General features: G+C 45.7%; 1 protein-coding gene across 1 annotated transcript in view; it reads right to left on the minus strand.

Moving 5' to 3' along the window:
• Nucleotides 1–5,736: 5,736 nt before the first annotated feature.
• SSU72 (SSU72 homolog, RNA polymerase II CTD phosphatase) overlaps nucleotides 5,737–18,817 on the minus strand; it is a 36,880-nt gene continuing 23,799 nt past the window's right edge. The window contains exons 3-5 of the mRNA XM_020782317.3: nucleotides 8,871–9,010; nucleotides 7,156–7,274; nucleotides 5,737–6,442 (exon numbers count right to left, since the gene is read on the minus strand). Coding sequence (XP_020637976.1) covers nucleotides 6,341–6,442; nucleotides 7,156–7,274; nucleotides 8,871–9,010 — 361 coding nt within the window. The 3' untranslated portion in view covers nucleotides 5,737–6,340. The remainder of the gene's footprint in view (nucleotides 6,443–7,155; nucleotides 7,275–8,870; nucleotides 9,011–18,817) is intronic.

Consider the following 18,817-nt stretch of genomic DNA (forward strand, 5'->3'; position numbering starts at 1 on the left):
AGGTTTTCCCTCCCTCCCCCTCCCCCTCCCTCCCTCCCTCTTTTCGCACCCTTCCCCCCCCCCCAGCCATCCAGTCCCGCCCAACCCAGAGACTACAAGCCGTGGGACGGTATAGGGGTGGGTCCTTCGCTTATATCTCTTATATTTTTCCCTTGGCATCCCTTTTTTTAAAAATTTTGATTTCCCTCTCCCCCCCCTTGCAAGGAGAGGAAGGAGTCGCCTTAGGAACCCCCCACCCTCTCCCTCCCCCGGCTGTTCAGGAAGGGGGTGATGGGGAGGAGAAAAAAAAGGGGGTGTCAGGATGGAGGAAAAGGCTCAGGATCTCCCTCCCTCTCTTTGAGGTCTGGGCACCCCCCCATCCCACCCCTCCTGGCATAGAGGGGGGGGGAGAGAGAGAAAACGCCTCTTACCTATTTCAGACAGCGGTAGCGGCGGCACAGCTCCATCTTAAGAGGCGCCTTCCTTGGTGGTGGTGATGATGATGATGATGATGGGGGGGAGAAAGAGGGAGCAGCAAGGCTGCGGGTTCTTTCTGGGTGCTGACAGCCTCCTTTTTTCTCTCTGATCCTCTCCAGGCAAAGAGGTGCGCGAGGGATGGGGGGGAGAGAGAGAAGCCAGGATTTAAAAAAAAATCCCCCCCCCTCTCTCTGTCTCTCTCTGTAATCAAAATGGTGCTTGATCTAATTTGGTGTGGATTTTTCCCCCCCTCTGAATCCAGTTTGGTGATAATCTTCTCTTTGGATCCTATTTGGTGGTGATTCTCTCTCTCTCTCTCTCTGGGGCTCAGCTTTCCTTGGCTCGGAGGAGCCCCCCCAAAAAAACTTCACCCCTTTCCCTGGAAGTCCCCAGGGAGGACTCACCCCCCCACCCCCGGATGGAGGCCACTTAAGAGACGGTCGTGAGTGACCAGCCCACTCTTGGGGAAGGAGATGTATCTTCTTTTTTTTAAAGGAAGGACACTTTTGCTTCTTCTCTGGGGTGGAATGAGGGGCCCCCATCTTTCTGATGGTAGGGAGGGTGTCTTATTGACCTTTTTCTCCATCCGCTTCTCAGGAGAGGCATCATCATTACAGAAGTTTGGAGTTAGAGGAGCATCAAGTTGCAAACAAAGCTTACACACGGACCTACACTAGCTTTTTAACCTGGCGCCTGATCCATTTCTCCCTCCATAGGGTCCCATCCTGATCAGAGAGAGAGAGAGAAGCTACTGCTTGCAAGGCGGCCCTCGGCCGATCTCTAGGGAGAGCCCAGACCCCCATCTTCTTAGGGTGACTGTCCTGTTCAGATGAATCAGGGTTGGGCCCCTTTAGATTTAAAAAAAACCAAGCAGCTTCGCACAAGTTTGGCAAAATTTTGGCATGTCTTCATCACCCTGGGATAAATGGGAGTCACCCACACCTCCACTGGATGAATCAGGGATGGCCCTTTTGTGAATTTTGGTGAGGGGGTTACTCTCAAGGAAGCAGGAAAAATTGAAAAATTGTGGACCGCAAGGAATTTTGTCTTATAGTCATTTATTTTATTGACCATGGCGTAAGCTGTGGGTGTTTCCTTCCTCCACTTCCTGGGGGAAACCCCTCCGCCATGATGTTTCAGTCTAAAGACACATCCCATTGTTGAGCAATTAGAAATAATTAAAAGGCGGGTGGTGTCTCCAATCTGTGAGGCAGGTGGCTCAGGCAGCAGATCCTGGGGGGACGGCAGCAGGGGGCTCCAGCAAGGTGCTAAGAAGCAGGCCCCATCCTATCCTGAATCCATGCTTCCCTTCATCCTCCTTTGGGTAATCATGAATTATAGTTCCAGCTCAAGATTATGTGGGGGCCCTTTAAATATATACACCACAAACAAAGAGATAAATGAATGATATGGTCTCTAGGTCACCAGGCAGAGGGACAAATCAGGGCGAAGCGGCTTTAAGGATCATCAGAACAGCAGAGCCGGAAGGGACCCTCTGGGTCATCCAGTCTGACCCCTGTCAAGGAGGCTCAGTGGGGGAATCAAACTCCTAACTTCTGGCTCTGTGACCGGAGACCTATGCCATTGAGCTATCCAGGGAGATGGGAATCCGTCTTCCCTTCCTTCCCGCCCTGTGCCAAAGTTAACTGGCTGGATGCAAAGGGTTCTGTGTCCTGAACTGGGGCTACATTGGATCACCCTAAGGGTCTTCGAATCCAAGCAGGTGACACACAGGTAAAGCATCCTTAATACATGGCTGTCCAACCTGTTAAGGGGTCTCTGGTGGTGGAGAATCTGCTACATTCTGAAGGTGTGACCACAGTGGAAAGGAGCTCGTAGTTTGGAAGGCTTCTGGAGCAGTCCAGTGCCATGTACTTCTTGGTGATCACACGACGCACATGGAGACGTGCTCTAACCCTGCCCCCATCCATGCCCAAGCTGGACGTTTTGGGGATCCAGAAGCAGGGCTCCTACTTTGGGGGGGCTGACCTGGAGACGGTTCCCCAGTGGATGGACGGGTGGCTTTAAAGGAGATCGCTCACATCAGTGGCAACGTCTCTGGTGTGATCCGACGCGCAACTTTCTCGTGATTTCCTCCCACCCTGTTCTTACCTGATCCATCATAAAACAGCTCTTACTGTTTGGGTTTTCTTCCTACCCTTCTGGAGGTACAGAAAGCAAGCTCGTTCCCTCCCACCACCCAATGACGCTCTAGCAGAATAGCGCTGTATACAATGCTTTTTTTTTTTACATCCAATGCCTCTCTTCTCCTTGGAATCCCTTTCACAAAACAGCTGTCCAGGCCACCGAAATCTCAGCGTGGGACTTGTGCAAAAGGACGTACAGTTTCCAGTTTCTGAAAGCAAGGTCTGATTCTTAGCCCCCAAAATGATGGACACCCAAGCACGTGCTTCTTCCCTTCCTTCCCCGCACATAATCCATTAAGTTGATGGAGGGTTGCCATGTTCTTCTAATGAATCTAGAAAGCTCATCACTTTCAACCCATCTCTGCCACGGTCAAATTCATCTTGAAAGCTGTTTGTTGGCATGGATGGGACGTCCAACCTTGAAACGTCCCCACGGTTAAGACAGTGCATAACCTCAGATGGCACCATTCATGGCAAAATTATAACTGTATTGTCTAGTTTTGACCTTTTACTCAACGTTATTTGCAAGAACGTGGGGCCTGCCCAGAAGTAACATGGGGGCAAGTTTCTCGTTGACGTTGAGCAAACATGGGACATTTCATCATCTTACTCAGTCAACTCAAGAGCTGGATCATGGAACGAATTCAGCACACCCTAACTTGGGGTTTGCCCTATGGTTCATCAATACCAGCTCTATCACTAATTTGAGGTCATGCCCGGAAATTTGTAACCAAAGACAATTTTGGAATACCACCTGGGAGTCTATCATTCAGAGAAGAGTTAAGAGGTAGATAACAGCAGGCAGACCTCAACCTGAGGTCATAGTGAGAAATAGTTAAAATTTGGCATGCACAGACCTTTTTATTCAAGTGGGTTTTTCATCATTGACTGGCAGCAAAGTTGTTCTCTGTTTCTGAGTGATACTGTTATGTGCGGGGAGTCTGAATTTCCTCGCTTTGTGGAGCTGAGTTGCAACCATAACATTTTGCTTCAAAACCAGTGATGGGCACAGTTATGGTTAAGGACCCCCCCCCCAATTTGATTTCACAACCCCATTACTGCCATATTTAAAGAACAAACAAACAATTAATGATTTCCCACATCAAAACCAGGCATTCTGGCGCTCCTGGAAGCCTGCAAGACTAATGAAGCACCCTATAAAGAGGTCACCGAGGTTTCCTGCAGTGTTTAAACACATACAACGCTCATTTTTCTAAATCAGACATGGGCTTCCAGCCAATTTGGGGGTGGGGGGTGTTGGTAGTCCAGTTGGCTTCCAGAGGATCTGGCCAACAGAAAATGGACTTCCAGGTTCACTGGCTGTGGCTCAGCTACGTTTTAACCCAAAGCCGTTTCCTTGCTGGGGAATGCCTTTGTTTGCATCGGTTTATTTTTCCTTCGGGCTGAAATAGGACAGCTTAGTGGGTTTGAAAGCTAAAAAGCTTTAGCTTTACACATGGTCTCTTCCAAATAATCAATGAACGTTTCAGATTGAGAAAGGCTGGATGCTTCTTGGGGGGGGGGCTTTAATTGAGATCCTTTGCTCTCCAGTTTCACCTATGAATCAGTTAGATCCACAACATCCGAACAGCAAGATACCGCCCTTTCTCCCATCTGGTACCACTAGGCTCCACCCCCTGCCTCAGGCTCCACCCTGATCCACAAGGCACCGCCCTTTTGCTTCCAGGCTCCGCCTATTTTCCTGGCTGCCCTATTTCAAAACCGCTGCAGGCAAAATCTAATGTAATTTTGGAAAAAGAGAGGGAGAATTAGATTCTGATTGTATGGGTTGTTGCTCTTTCCATTCTGCATTTTGGAAGAATACAGCATCATATTAAAATCATTAATGGTCTTTTTGAGCCAGATATCTTGTTGACCTTAGCAGGAGTCCAGAAAGATGGCAAATGTTTGCCTGGCATGGAGACATAACAATGCCTGAGGGAGGGGAAAAAAAATCTACCATCTCCATGATCCGGCTGTTGTTGACAGCAGGCTGGTAGAAAGCAAAACCAAACGATGGGACATCTTTAGAAAATGACTTCCTTTTTTAAAAGCACAAAAACAAAATGAAGAAACTTCAACTAATTTCAGTCTTACCATGACCCACTGTCCTCATGGCAACCAGCTATGAAGGCCCAAGAATGGAAACTTCAGACTTTTGAGGGAGTCATAGAGGAAGGATCAAGGGAAACTGAGGAAAGGGGCGTTATTTTCAGGAACAGGACATGAGCACAGACCCTATGGAGAGCCATGCTGGGAAACATTTCTGAAAACATGTTTGTCAGATTTTAGAACAGCTGCTGCTCTTTAAAACGACACCAACACATTAGTGACAAGTTGTTTGGTTTACTTTTAAGCCTCAGAAACAGGAAATATCAGGCAAAACTCAAGGGAGAAAAATAAAAATAAAAGAACAATAAAAAAATAAAAATCTTGTGGCACCTTAAAAGTCTAACTATTATATTATAACAGTGAACTTTTGTGGATCAAAGCCACTTCCCTCAGACATACAGAGTAAAATACAATACAGAGTTCACAAGGAAAACTTTCAAAACATGAATTAGCTTTCAGAGTCTGGGTTTTAAATGTTTTCCTTGTGAACTCTGCAGTTTATTTTATTCCGTATGTCTGAAGGAAGTGGACTTGATCCACAAAAGCTCATGTTCAAACATAATAGTCTTTACAGTGCCATAAGGTTTCTGTCTTTATTTTTAAAATGTCTGTTGAGAGTTCTATTGGACAAAGATGTTACAGGCACCTAAGTGTGACTCACCTGGGAGACTAGGCCTAAATCGGAAGGCTCTGAGACCCAGCTAGGCCTAACTCTAGCCAAGCTTCCTGTTCCTGCCCCAGTGCTAGCTGGGAGTTTTCTTTCTGAAGAGGAAGCTAAGTGGAGCTAGGCTGAGTTGGTCAGATTCTGCTTAGGTTCTGTCCATCAAGCAAAACTCCCAAAATGGCGACTCATGGGATCAGCAGTCCAAGAAATCCGAAAACCCCATGTGCAACACATAATTTACATTCATCAAAGCAACCCAGTGAGATGGATGTTAAACGCCAGCTACAGCAAGGATCACAACAATGCACCAAATGCATGAATCAATACAATTCATAATCAAAGCAGCAAGACAGGAACTGAGCCATTTAAATTTATTAGAGATTTTCCAATTTCCTTCCTAATATTATACAGATACTCACTCATACCTTTGTATATCCCAGCCGTTCAGTTTTGTTCCATTAAAACAAAGTCTCTCCCCTACCCCCAAAAAAACAAAATAAAAAAACAAAAACAGTCCCACAGATAAGATCTTTACACTGGAAAATATAAATGATACCCTCTCGGAAATAACTCTCTTTATAATTAAAACCCTACAAGACAAGAATTCAAGTAGGGCATCGGAAACAGAGCTGGGTGGGAAAGGGGATTAAGAAAAAAAAATCTTGATTATTCTTAATCTCTTAAATAAAGCAGCTTCGTCTCTAGAATGTCTTTTCTTTTAATGAGCAAAAGTTCATAGTTCTGAGTTTCGGAACAGAAAACATCCCCTTCCTTCCCCTTCCAAACCCCTTGAAAAATTTAAAAAATATATATATGATGGGAAAAATTAAACAGCAAGAATGAAGAAGGCTGTCAAGTTTGCTCTCCCGTAGAGTCTTCGGAATCGATACATGCTTCTTTTCTTCTGTCTGCAGGTAAGGCTTAGGAAAAAGAGCAGGGAATGCTTCTTCTTTTTTTTTCTTCAATAAAAGCAGACCGTATGCAGGAAAGTCCTCCCACTTTTCTCTTCAAATTCCTGCAATAGCTCATCTATTTCATTTTCCATATCTTCTGTATGTTGTATCTTGAGGCAAAACACAAGAGAGGAAAAAAAGCTGTTATTATTGCTTACTGATAATACGTTCCTGGGGCTTGGGGGCAACATGGAGGGCGCTTCCCCGGACGGTTTCCTACCTGCCCCAAACATCAACAGGGCACAGAGCCGTGAGCTGATCAGTAAAAATCACACTCAAGGCGGGGGGGGGGAGGGCTGGGACCCTTGAAAGTGATTTACGGCAGATGTGACAACATGGAGCGAGGAGGAAAGTGGACTGCAATCCTCAAAAGCTCACACCGAAATAAATCTGTTCGTCCCAGATATGCCCAAACGGCTTGGAGGAATGGTTATCTTCTGTTAATGGCACAGTTAGTGGCTTCTCTACACTGCCCCCAACAGGCCAGAAATGTTAATACTGTCCAACACCCTGCAGTACTGCTAGATAGACAGAGAGAGAGACAGACGGATGGATGGATGGATGGATGGATGGATGGATGGATGGATGGATGGATGGATAATAGGTGGACAGATGTACAGATGAATAGAAAAACAGTCAGACAGACTGGATATATGGAGGGACAAAGAGACAGAAGCAGAGAGATAAATGGAGAGATGGCTAGGCAAATAGATAAATCAGATTACATAAAGTTGATGGCTAGATGGACAGATGGATAAAGGGAGACAGACAGACAGATGAATACCCAAAGAGACAGACCGACAGAAGAGGTTCTTCTACTTACACACTGACATAGTTCACAGATAAGGAACGCCCCCAACGTTGCCTCTTCGTGGTTATCCTGGATGTCCACGTTTATTACATGTACAGGCTGACACGTCTCCTGTTCCCTAGAGTTCAAATCTGAAACAACACAAGGGAATGGCAACATGATGCGAGGGGAAGCAAACAAAACAGTTTTTTAAACTGCATTTTTTTAAAAAAAAGTGAATTGGGCCAGGAGGTATTAGCTGTTATTTTCATAACACTCAAAGGCAGGGTCAGCTCTAGATTCGGGTGCTCTCTAGATTTCGGCCACGAGCCATTTTGAAGAGTGCTGTTCTAAAGGGCTTCTCTACACTGCCCCCAAGAGGCCAGAAATGTTAATACTGCCCATCACCCCAAGTCATATATATGGATCCCGGGTGGTCAAATAGGTGGTTGTAATTCCTACACTGTAGGGTAGGATTAACTGGGATGCAAACTCCGTTAACTGGGGTCGAGTGTTACTACATCCATCTCCCCTGGAGATCAAAGCCAGGTCAAGGAACGTGGGCCCCGCTTAAAAATTCCATCATTCTTTCACCACAGGAGCAGCCAGTGTATCTGTTTCCTTATTATAAGCTAAGGTTTTCGGGACAGAAAATTCCACAGTTCAGTTCAGCTGCGTACACTGCAAAGAAAAGGTTTTCCCCACAGTGGTCCTCCATCAACAGCCAACTATCTCCGTCCGCCACGGAAAATCTCATCCTGCAAGCTGTTGGAGCAGAGACCCACGAAAGGATTCTACACCAGGTAAAAAAGTAACTTTGGGCATGTCTACTCTGGAGGTAGTGTGCTCTCCTTGGCTGGAAGAATTTAAGCAGCCTCTGGCTAGCCTGGGAGGATGATAAGTGCAAAATCTCTGTACTAAGGAAAGAGCTGGGCTAGTACTATGAGATGGCAACTCCCCCAGCTGCTAAAATTTGATAAGATACACCCTACACGCTGCCAGGGTGATCCTTGCAGCTGTTAAGCACCAGGGGCCAGAGCTGTTGAGTGTTTAAAAGCAAAGATCTGCTGGCAGTTGAACAGTACGTTTGAAACCACATCCTGCGGGGTTTTGATCCAAACCACATCTGGCGCACTTGGGGGAGGGAGTAAGGATCTCTCCTACAGAGCCTCTAACAGGCACACAAGCTCAGCCTTATCTTTATTGCACTTCTAGAACCTGTTGCATTGGGCTGCCTCCATAAACAAATGGTATAATAAATGTATGCCGTCAAGTCAATTCTGACGTACAGTGACCCTTATCAGGTAGAGAAGACTCTACCTGTGGTTTACCCTTCCCTTCCTCCAGGGGGCGCCCTTGGGACTGCGCAGCTTGGCCAAGGCTACCCAGGCTGGTTCGTTTGGAATGCACATCCCAAACTCTGGCTCGGCAGCCAGAGACCTAACTCACTGAGCTGTCCAGCCAGCACCACACAAACTCTTAACGAGGTATAAAATGAGGGCACTCTGGGAATTGTTTGACTACAATCCCCATCAGGTAAGCTAGTATAGCAGTGACGAGGGATCATGGGAGGTGAAGTCCAAAATCTGGATGGCCAGCCCCCTCCTACAGATATAATGGGTGACATATCCCATGAGTCTTACCTAAGAGGTTTCAAGAGAAGAGGGAAAGGAGGATTGCTGGTTTCTCAAGATCTGGCTCACCCCCAAAGCAGACAACAGCCCCACCTACCCCGCAGCTGCCCTTACCTTCTACAACTTGGTCGTAGACTCTTTCTTCACACGTCAAGATGAGGTCAAACACATCTTTGCAGTTCTGGAATCTTTCCGGCCGCGGCTTGATCCGCTTGTTTCTGTCCAGCATATGCAAAATCCCGTTCTGGGTATAGCTGAGGTGGACCAGAGTTAAGGAACGTAGAAGGCAAAGAGGTGCTATTGTTTCATTGGCCTTTTTTTTGAGGGGGGGGAGAGAACAGATTTCCCAGGGAGGGAAAACCCACAGGCTTAAACAAAACCAGAAATGAATACCTTACCCTGAGTAGACCTCACTCTACAAGATTTTCTTTCCCTTGCAAGCTCAAACTCCTCTTTAGAGACACAGAGAACCTTGTACAGTGGTGCCTCGCTAGACAGTTACCCCACAAGACAGCAATTTAAACAATTGATCGGCGGTTCACAAAGCGGCTTTCCTATGGCCGATCTTCGCTAGACAACGACAATTCTTCCCCGTTGGAACGCATTAAACAGGTTTCAATGCATTCCAATGGGGAAAGGCTTTTCGTTAGGCGATGATTTCGCTAAACAGCAATTTCAGTGGAATGGATTATCATTGTCTAGCGAGGCACCACTGTGCTCCTCATAAAGAACAGTGCCTTGTCTCATTCTGAAATCCATTCATGGTATAAGTGGTAGCTGAGTAAAGGAAGGGCCTATGAATTGACCGGCAAATTGGTGAATGAATACCACCATCGTTCTAAAACAAAGGTCTCTCAATGCAGGGATTCTCTTAAAAAGAGACAGGGAGCAGGAAAGAAAAGGGGAAAACCTTTTTTCAACAGTGTATCACTGACAGGATCTGTAGCTGCTAGAACTTAACAACTATTTGGCATTTAAAAAATAATAATAATCTACTGCCCAGCTGAATATCTTTTTAGCCGACAGAAAGTTTTCTAAAACGTTCACCTTCTCGAAACGGGTGATTCCAGATGTGTTACGTACGAAACCCAACTCTTAGTCAGAAAGAAATGGTCCCATTGAATCGACTGCTGAATGGGAAGCACATACTTATTTCAGTGAAAACAAAATAAAAATTAAAAGGTGAAAAAAAGAGAGACCAAAATGTGTCACCTTAAAGACTGGTGTATTTTTTTAATGTATCCACTTCATCATAACGTGCCACCGCAATTTTTGTCATTTTGATTTAGTTTTCACCTATAATGCTTGCACAGACTAATGTGGCTACTCCTTCTATAACTACACTTGCTTAACTCACAGAATCACACAACTCCACAGCTAAAATCCTGTTGCTCAGCCTAGCAACTTGCCCATTGAATCTATGAGGATTTAACGAGTCAAGTCCTTTGCACGTTCCATTGATTCAAACAGGTCTACTCTAATGGTGAGATAACGAGGCTCAAGTACATCACCATTAGAATCAATCCATTTGAATCAATGGGAGCTATGGAGGGGTTGATTCCTCAACTGCCCATTGATTCAATGGGCCTACTCGAGTTTAATTTACTACGCTAAACAACAGGATTTGGGTCCATGGGTTCATCCGATGATATATGCAGCCACACATCCTTGGGAGCACTGGGTTCAGTAGAACTTGAAAGGACCTGAAGGTCAACGGTGAAATTAACCAGTCCCCTTACAACACCATCCCATACTGAGAGAAGCAAGCCTGCAATCATTAATGCATCTGCTAGGGTGCAAGCCCCATGCAATACAGAAGGACTTGGGCACTTGGAGAGCCACACTGCCGAAAGGTTGGGGGGAAGAACCCAAGGAAGAAGCAAAATGTATTTCAAGTTGTCGTCACTGATTAGGGGCAGGTGGTAGGCCCTAACTCAATGTGAAGTACACTTTAAATTTCTACCTGCATAGTGTTTTATACTAGAAACTGAGGAGACCTGCCTTCCTGTTGCTCTGAAGCACCGTATATTGTTGCTGCTGATCAACTTAGAATGGCAGAACTGGAAGGGACCCAATAGATCATCAAGTCCAGCCCTTGTCAAGGAGGCCCAGTGGGGGGAATCGAACTCCCAACCTCTGGCTCCGCAGCCAAAGACATAAACCATCTAGCTATCCAGCGATGTGAATAGAAACCAGTTTAGGCTGGGTGTTCATGCATACGACACGTAAAGTTTGGTGTCTAGAGATACCAAAACCACCACCCCCTCTGCTCTCCATCCCATACAGATTGACTGGTCCCCATGGAATTGGTCTCTACAGCTAATAAGTAACACCCATTAATAAACATGCATGAATGGCAACTGTTTGGGTGGGATGTAGGTGTTTAAAAGGCCCATTTCGTTCCTAACCAAGGTTTGTAACTAGTTTCCAGCCGTGGCATTGGAGGAAATCCTGATTAGTGCTATCCTGGTTAGTGCTAACCATGATTAATCCCTTGAGCGCAGCTGCCTGATGCATCTGTAGCTGCACAATAATGGAACTCTCATAGAGGGAACTAAGGTTAATGCCCTGCACCCTTAAAATTGTCCATCCTTGAATTGCAAACGCATCCCATCTTGCAGTCTCCAGATGTTGGACCAAAACTGGCAAACTGTGTTGGATGAGAAGGACTGGAATTACAGTCCAACACATGAGGAGGTGTGGATTTGGGGAAGGTGGGGGTATGTTTTCATAGTAGCATCTGCACTGGCGCATATTATAGCCATGCCATTAGCAGGTGCTGCTGAAAATGGCAACCTGGCAGAAAAGCATGGGTATCCTGGCTTCAACATCTATCACAAAAGTCTTGGGGACTTCTGATTTTCCATATGTGGGTGATGTCGCCCGCAATCCCATTCAGTGGCCAAGGCTTCTAGGAACTGAACAACCAGAGGGCCAATGCTCTGCCTCTCAAACTAAGTAAATATTTGCCATGCAATGGAATGTCACGTTTTGGATTTTCTACATGGCCCAGCAGCAGGAGAACGCAGAGAGACTCACAGCATGTTGGCACCAATCCTATACAGTGCACATCTGTAGAGGTTTGCACACACAAATGACTCACCCCTAGAAGACTTCATGTGAGTGGCAACATCTCTTCCTGGTGGTGACCCATTTTATGGTTTGGTCTCTTGTCAAAGAGAGGTCTACAAACCATCTGCAGTCCTTGAGCAGGGTGAGCTTGTCCAAAATGCACATGTCTATCTTGTGTTATTTGGGGTGTTGCCCCTGTCTAACATCAGGTGGACAGAGCCATAAGCAATAAAATTGGGATTCTCGCACCAAATTTCAATTCTAGCATCCCTTTTCAACCTACTCTCTTCCCTGCCTTTTACAAGTTCTTGCAATGACCAAGGATGACAGCTGACATGGACCTCAGCAGAAGGGATTCATCTTGAACTCTTCTTAAAATATCTCAAGATACCCATGTGTCCCTTTTGCTGACCCAGCAAATGGTCTTTTTCCCCAGTACACTCATTCTGAAAACAGTGGGATTGGATAATTTTTTTTATAAGACTGAAGATGAGCTTGGAACCCCTACAAGCAACATCTGCAGAAGTCTTATGAGGCCTGGTGACGATGGCCATGAGGTCTAGTAATCCAAAAGCAGGAACGGCGCTGATTTTTCCCACAAGGGCTAGCAAAATGTGGATCACGGTCTGCTAAGGCTGACACACATCCTATCGATAAATTTAGTAGGCTGCCAAAAGTTGTCCATGACACCTTCTAAAGCTTAGGAAGGTTTTCGTTCTGTTGCATTACGTAGAAGAGGTACTATACTTTCCTTTAGAATGAAACACACCTCTTCTGATTCTAGCTCTTTACGGTATAAACAGTGACTCATATTTCTTTTCCCTCCACACAGCAGGGATATGAAATACCCAGAGCATCCTTGGCTCAGAAGGCTGCCCTCAAATGCGCAGTGGCTCCTTGCACCTGAGAAAGATGCTGAGTTTTAGCTGTGCCTTAAGGCAAACTAACCCCCTCCCCCTGAAGCATCCATGTTCTGGGTGAACAGGAGATCCAGATGACGCTGAAGCTAAGCAGGTCCAGCGCTCATGACCAGATGCGGTCCCGCCCCTGAGCTCCTCGGAGGAAAAGAAGGGCAGAAGTACGATTTTATTCTGCGTTGAACTTTGGAGGGAGACATCCAGAAAACCTGTAATTTGGGGGTGGGGGTGAACTGGGATCTCTTTTAACTTTCACTCTGGTTTTAAATAAATGAATAAATAAGAAAAATCACCTCTGAGGACTTGCCATCCTTCTTCTGAATTTAAGGACCCCCTTTTCTCTTTTAAAAAATGCTTCCCCGGGGTCCATCTCTGCTGCTGTTTTTCTTGCGAGCCGTCCAGCGGTCCCGGAACCCGATCTTCTGTGCTGATAAACTAACTCAAAAGGATAGGTCATCTTAAGCTGGAGCACATTCAAGCACAAGTGTGAATCTCTTCCTCTCCTCTTTAAGATCCCGGAGGCTTTCAAAAGTGGGAGGATTTATTTTGGTGAGGCCTACACTGAGATTTGTAACACAGGTTCTTACAACCCCCCTTTTCCAACTCCATTTTTTCAGGATGCTAAGAAACCAGGGAACACTGTTTTGGTAAGGGTCCTTTATTTGAAAGCCCATCTTCCCCCAATAAAGGACAGATGCTTAAAAATAACTCTTCCATACTTCACAAGCTCGACAGCTATACTAGGACCGCCGCTGTGTTCAAAAGCAGTACAACACGAACGTTTAGAGGTAAATGAAAATCGTCTCTGTCTGAGCTTATTTTCCTTGTCTTTTGGATCAAGGAGAGACTGATGCAGAAACAAAAGAGAGAAGCGACAGTCTAACCTGGTTGGGTTTTTTTTTAAAGAGCTTCAGAAGGAGGCCTTCTTGTTAGAGGAAGCTCCTCGTTTTGACTAAGAGAAAACAACCCAACCTAAAAAGAGGGATTTGGTAAGAATGGGAGTGCCCTATTTTGGTGGGAAAGAAAGGAGGCCAGATTAGCGCTCACGACTCAAGATATATCTGTTTAACCTGAAATAGGGAGCCTTAAAAAAAGAAAGAAAAAAGACCTTATCTTCCTCTCATTAAAAAAAAAAAATCAACATTGAAAAGATGATGGGGTGCCAGTGGTGTGATGCATGATCAGGTCCTATGACAAGAAGCCCAGAGAAGAGGCAATTTAATGGGACGGCCTTCTTCAAATACCTGGAAGGCTGTCAACGTAGAGGGTGGTGCCATCCTGTCCTCTCCTGCTTCGGAAGGTTAGAATTCTAGTTAGGAGGAGTCTATAAACACCTGGAATACTGTCTACCATCTCAGTGGTAGACAGGATTCAACCACAGAACAGGCCCTCCGCAGAAGGTGCCCAAGGGGAAACAAGAAGCACAGCCTCCAGCGGAAGAGGGTGGGCTCAGCTGAGCAACATTTTGCCCAACGGGAACGAAGCCAAAGGACATGCATTCTTTTAGCAGTCCTTGGTCTTCACATCCCTTTTGCACCCATGTTGAAAGTTGCAAGAGGGGCTATTAGCAGACGAGAGCTCTTGCCTTCAAATCTGAGCCTTTGACTCGCCTAAAGACCCCCATAAAATTCAATGGGATGAGTCACAACTGGATTCCCCTGGACCGAATATCCTTTCGTTGAGACCGGCAAGGATGGTGGTACCTAAGTCACTCACAGGCCAGGAGTCTCCAAGAGGCAGATCAGAACAGGATAGGGAGCTGGGCGCAACAGCCGTGAAAGCAGAAGAGCGCTGCGGATTGGAAGCCTGCGGGCCAAATTTCGCACACACACATACACACAGATGGCCACAATTCCTCTCCCTCTGATGCCATCCTCTGATAATTTCCCCCAGCTTTTGAACCTTCCTCCCATTCCATTCTAAATGTCTTGGCTAAGGGCTTCGTTACAGCATGCAAGAGGCCAGGATTTTTGGTCCACTAGAAGAGTCCGAGACCTTCCCGGGAATTGAAGTTGGCCCTCGGCAGAAGGGCCTCCTCAGAATCGAGCAGTGGCTTCAAATCTGGGTTGAATGCTGCCACAAATTTATATTTAATTACTCTCTCTCTCTCTTGGAAATGGACTCTTTTTTTCTACTGTGGTATTTCTAGCTCTTGGCTGGAAAGCCACCCTGAGAAAAGGGAATGAAAGAAAGGAAAGCAAGCCAAAAACTAACTACTCCAGGATATCCATGACATGCTCAAGGGAATTAATGACATTTGGTGAGGATAGGGAGGATTTGGTGAGGATATTCTGGAGAGAGAAATGTTAAAAGTTCGGACTGCATCTCCCAGCCATGATGGAGGATTCTCTGGGAGTTGGAGGTCCACAAAATTTAACAACTCACATCCCTGGCAAGGTTGTGACTAAATGAGGTGTTTGCAACTTCTGGTGGATAAAGACATAGCAGCAGCCCTGTTATTAGGAGACTACCCTACACTAGGATCGTATCTGTTCGTCATTTGCTGAAAGAGTTCTCTATGGCGTTGAGCAGAAGCTCTTTCTTCTATTGGCTGCCTCGGTGGCTTGCAACCTTTGATCCTCCACATGGTTTGGACTTCTGACTCTGAAAAAGTCCAGCCAGGGTGGTCAAGGGTGATGGGTTTCAAGGAAGGTGAAACAACAGGAGGAGCTGATCTACGATTGCCAACTGAAGATGGCAGACAGCCAAAATGGGACATCATTCAGGCAACGGAGGAAGCTCCATCACTGAACCAAGAACTGCACCTTGTCCCATGTGAGATCAATGTTCTCCAGAAGTTTTAGATTCCAAGAGTTCCAGTGGGAGTTTTGGGTCAGAGCACAGGGAGGGTTCAAAATCAGTGGAAATGAGAGAGAGGGAGGGAGAGAGAGAGAGGGTAGAAGGCAGGGAGAAGGGAAGAGTTATGGAAATCCCTTTAAAAGGAAGTATGCAAGATCTACTTCACTAGCCCTTCAATGGTGCTATGAAACCTGAACTCTGAACTCTTATCGGGTATTGCTTTTATCAAAGCCATAGGTAGGCAAAATCTAGCGTCCCATACTGCACTAGTCTATTAAGAACAATAGACCACTTACTTCTGAGTGTTCTCTACTTAGAAAACCCTGGAAAGGCTGGTCGTAAGTCAAAATTGACTTGACGACACACAATTATTACTATTATTTCAAGCCAAATATTATAAATTTGTGGGTATTTCCACAAACCCAGCAATGGGCAAAAGCTCAGTAACTTTCGCACCATCCATGCTAGAAACAAAAGATTTGGGCGATTGAAAAAGAAATGTGCATCTCATATGTTGATCACAATCAAGGAGTGTTGAATGTTGGAAATCCAATGGAGGCTGGCACTGGCCTCATTTCAGGGTTCAGTGAGAAAACCCAAGCCATTATGGTCCATGTTCTGGGGCCCCAATAAGATCATGCCTTGGTTTCCAGTTGTCAAACTGTGGGTTTTACTTTGAGGACTAAATCATTTATTTGTGCATGGCTGAATCATTTCTTTGGATGATTGGGCCAATTAAACTGTTTATGACAATTTGGTGTGTTTTAAAGTTATTTCACCGATGAGAGCCCACCTGAGGCTCTTAAGAAGCAGGATCAGAAGTATTTAAATAAATGTTGGCTACTTCCATTTTCCTATCTTCAGTTCTATGCAGAGATAGCATAAAAGCAACTGTATTTAGAAAATGGATCACTGGCTTCTTGTACCATCCCTCTATTGTGCTTTAGCCCCCCCCCCCTTTTAGCTAAGTATTTCATGAAGCACTTCAAGCTACAGGAGAATCCAATTACTCTGAAAACATGGTATTATTGAATTGCTTTTAGTTTTTTAAAAAATACATAAGCCCTGTGATGCCAAATACCAACACTTTTATTTTTAGTAAGTCTACCAAAGGGCAAAGTTTCACAGTTAATATCAGACAGGCTAGGGCTGGAAAATCAATCTTTTTGGCAACTTTTCAGTTCCCACCAAACTGAATTTCTAGATTCAGGTTAAAAAAAAAGACAAAAAAACTAACCCCAATTGTGGCACTTTAAAGACTAATAAATAAATAAAGTCTTCTTTATTTTTCTTTTGTTTTTAGCCTGATATGCTAGCTGAGACTAACGGAGCTACCTTTTCTAATTCTACAGATGTAGGTTGGTGTATCGAATCAAAATGCTTACAGCTTTTTTAAAAACAAAAAGGTCGCAACTGAATAATTTTCAAGAAAAAACTCAGCAGAATCCACCAGTTAAAACTTGGGATTCATTTGTGCAACCTTTTAGCAACGGGGTACGAAAGAGTTGGGTCTTCTTCTCGTACTGATTTGGTTCCCGGGCAGGGGGATATAAAAAGGAGTGCAATAATGAAGCCTCGCCCTTGTTTTCTAACGAAGTGTAGTACAGCCTTGGTTCGATAAAAGTTTAAAGTTAACACCCTTTAGAGCTCCTTCGATCTTTCAAAAAAGAACCTCACAGTCAGACACTATGTAAGTGTATTTGATGCGATTTAAAGGCTCAACAGCTTCCTAAAAAACACACAGCTAAAATCTTATGCCAAGGAAACACAAGACGTGTGAGTGGGCCATTGCCAGTTTCAGCCCGAAGGACCTCAGTTTTGGCGGAAGTCAAAGGTCAAATCCTGACGGTTGGCGCTCATGATGCTTTTGGAAGTCCCTCTTATTACAATGCTAACAGTGAGCACTGACTAGGTACTAAGCTCCCACCACTAAGCATGGTCTACCATCATCCTCTTACACTTGGCTACCAGTTGCCATAAGAAGGGTTTGTATGAACCCGTGCTAGCAGAGCTGAGAATGGAATCGGATGAAACTCGTCTTACACTGAATCTAGTCAGTGGCCGTTTGCAATTCTCTCTCCTCCCTTGAGGCGGCCACAGGAATGAAGCCCTGCCCTCTTGGGCATGAAATGTGTGCACGCCACAACCAAGAGGTCCCACCAGCTCCCCGTGCATCCACCGAAGCCTGCTGTTCTAGGGATCTCCCAAAGGAGCTGGGGATATGGAACAGTCCAGCATGTCCCACTATGTGTTCCTCTCCAGACGTTGGGTCCGCCACGGACCTTAAACACGTTCGAACCCTGTCCCCCTCACTGCCGCTCTACGCTTCCCTATAAAGAGAAGGGAATGGACCTTTTGCACACACGCACACACGCGCCCTTCGCCAATCTAAGCAGGTTTTATTTTTACCTTGATTTTCCCGGCGATCCTGGCTGTCACGTTCTCTGTCTGCGTGGGATGGCACCTTTCCTCGACTGACCAGGTGGACTGGAAGGGGGTTAGGGGTTTGGAGGGGAAGACTGGTAGCTGAGACCTTTTTGAATGGACACCTGCAAGTGTAACCTGGCTTCCGCTCTACCTCAGTGTAAAGAAACCCCCACCAGTTCCCCCAAACTAGGAAGAGGCCAACAGGAAGAGCTTGCATAATTCCAAAGGCACCGCTCTTTCAGATACTGAAGGCTGAAAGGAGCCCCCAGTTACCTGAAAGAAAAAAGCAGAACTGGGGTGCTTGGCAAAGGAACACCCGACAGTGTCAGTGGGACAACCTCCACTCATGCTTCTTTTGAGGTACCCCAGGCCATTCCTTTGCACAGGGCAGAACTTTCCACCTTCAACACACAGCTGCCCAAGTCAATCCTTCCACCACATGAGAGTTCCCTGATAGTCCATTCTCCCATCTCATACGTGAAGTTCCCTGATCGTCCATCCTTTGGAACCTCAGAAGTCCCTAGAAACTTTTATACTAGAAACTATACCCATTTTTCCATCCCAAAGGCCTCCAGATTCAAAGCCAGTTTTGCCCTTTGGCACATCTGTCACAGGGCTAGTTACTTAAAAATCATTTTAGGGCAGGCTCTGCCCTCCTCCACTGCAAGTGCGTGGGAAAACTTGCCTCCTGGCCTTGAGGAGCCTCTACCATCTTCTTCAGAACTTTATGCCTTGCAGGGCAACAGACTGCTCCGTCTGAACCCCTGGCAGAAAGGAGTGCTTGGTGGCCACAGTTCTGCCCCTCTATAGAGCAGCGCTGAACTAAAAGAAAGCAACTCCAAGAGT

The sequence above is a fragment of the Pogona vitticeps genome, chromosome 7, assembly GCF_051106095.1.
Source record: "Pogona vitticeps strain Pit_001003342236 chromosome 7, PviZW2.1, whole genome shotgun sequence".
NCBI classification, from domain to species: domain Eukaryota; kingdom Metazoa; phylum Chordata; class Lepidosauria; order Squamata; family Agamidae; genus Pogona; species Pogona vitticeps.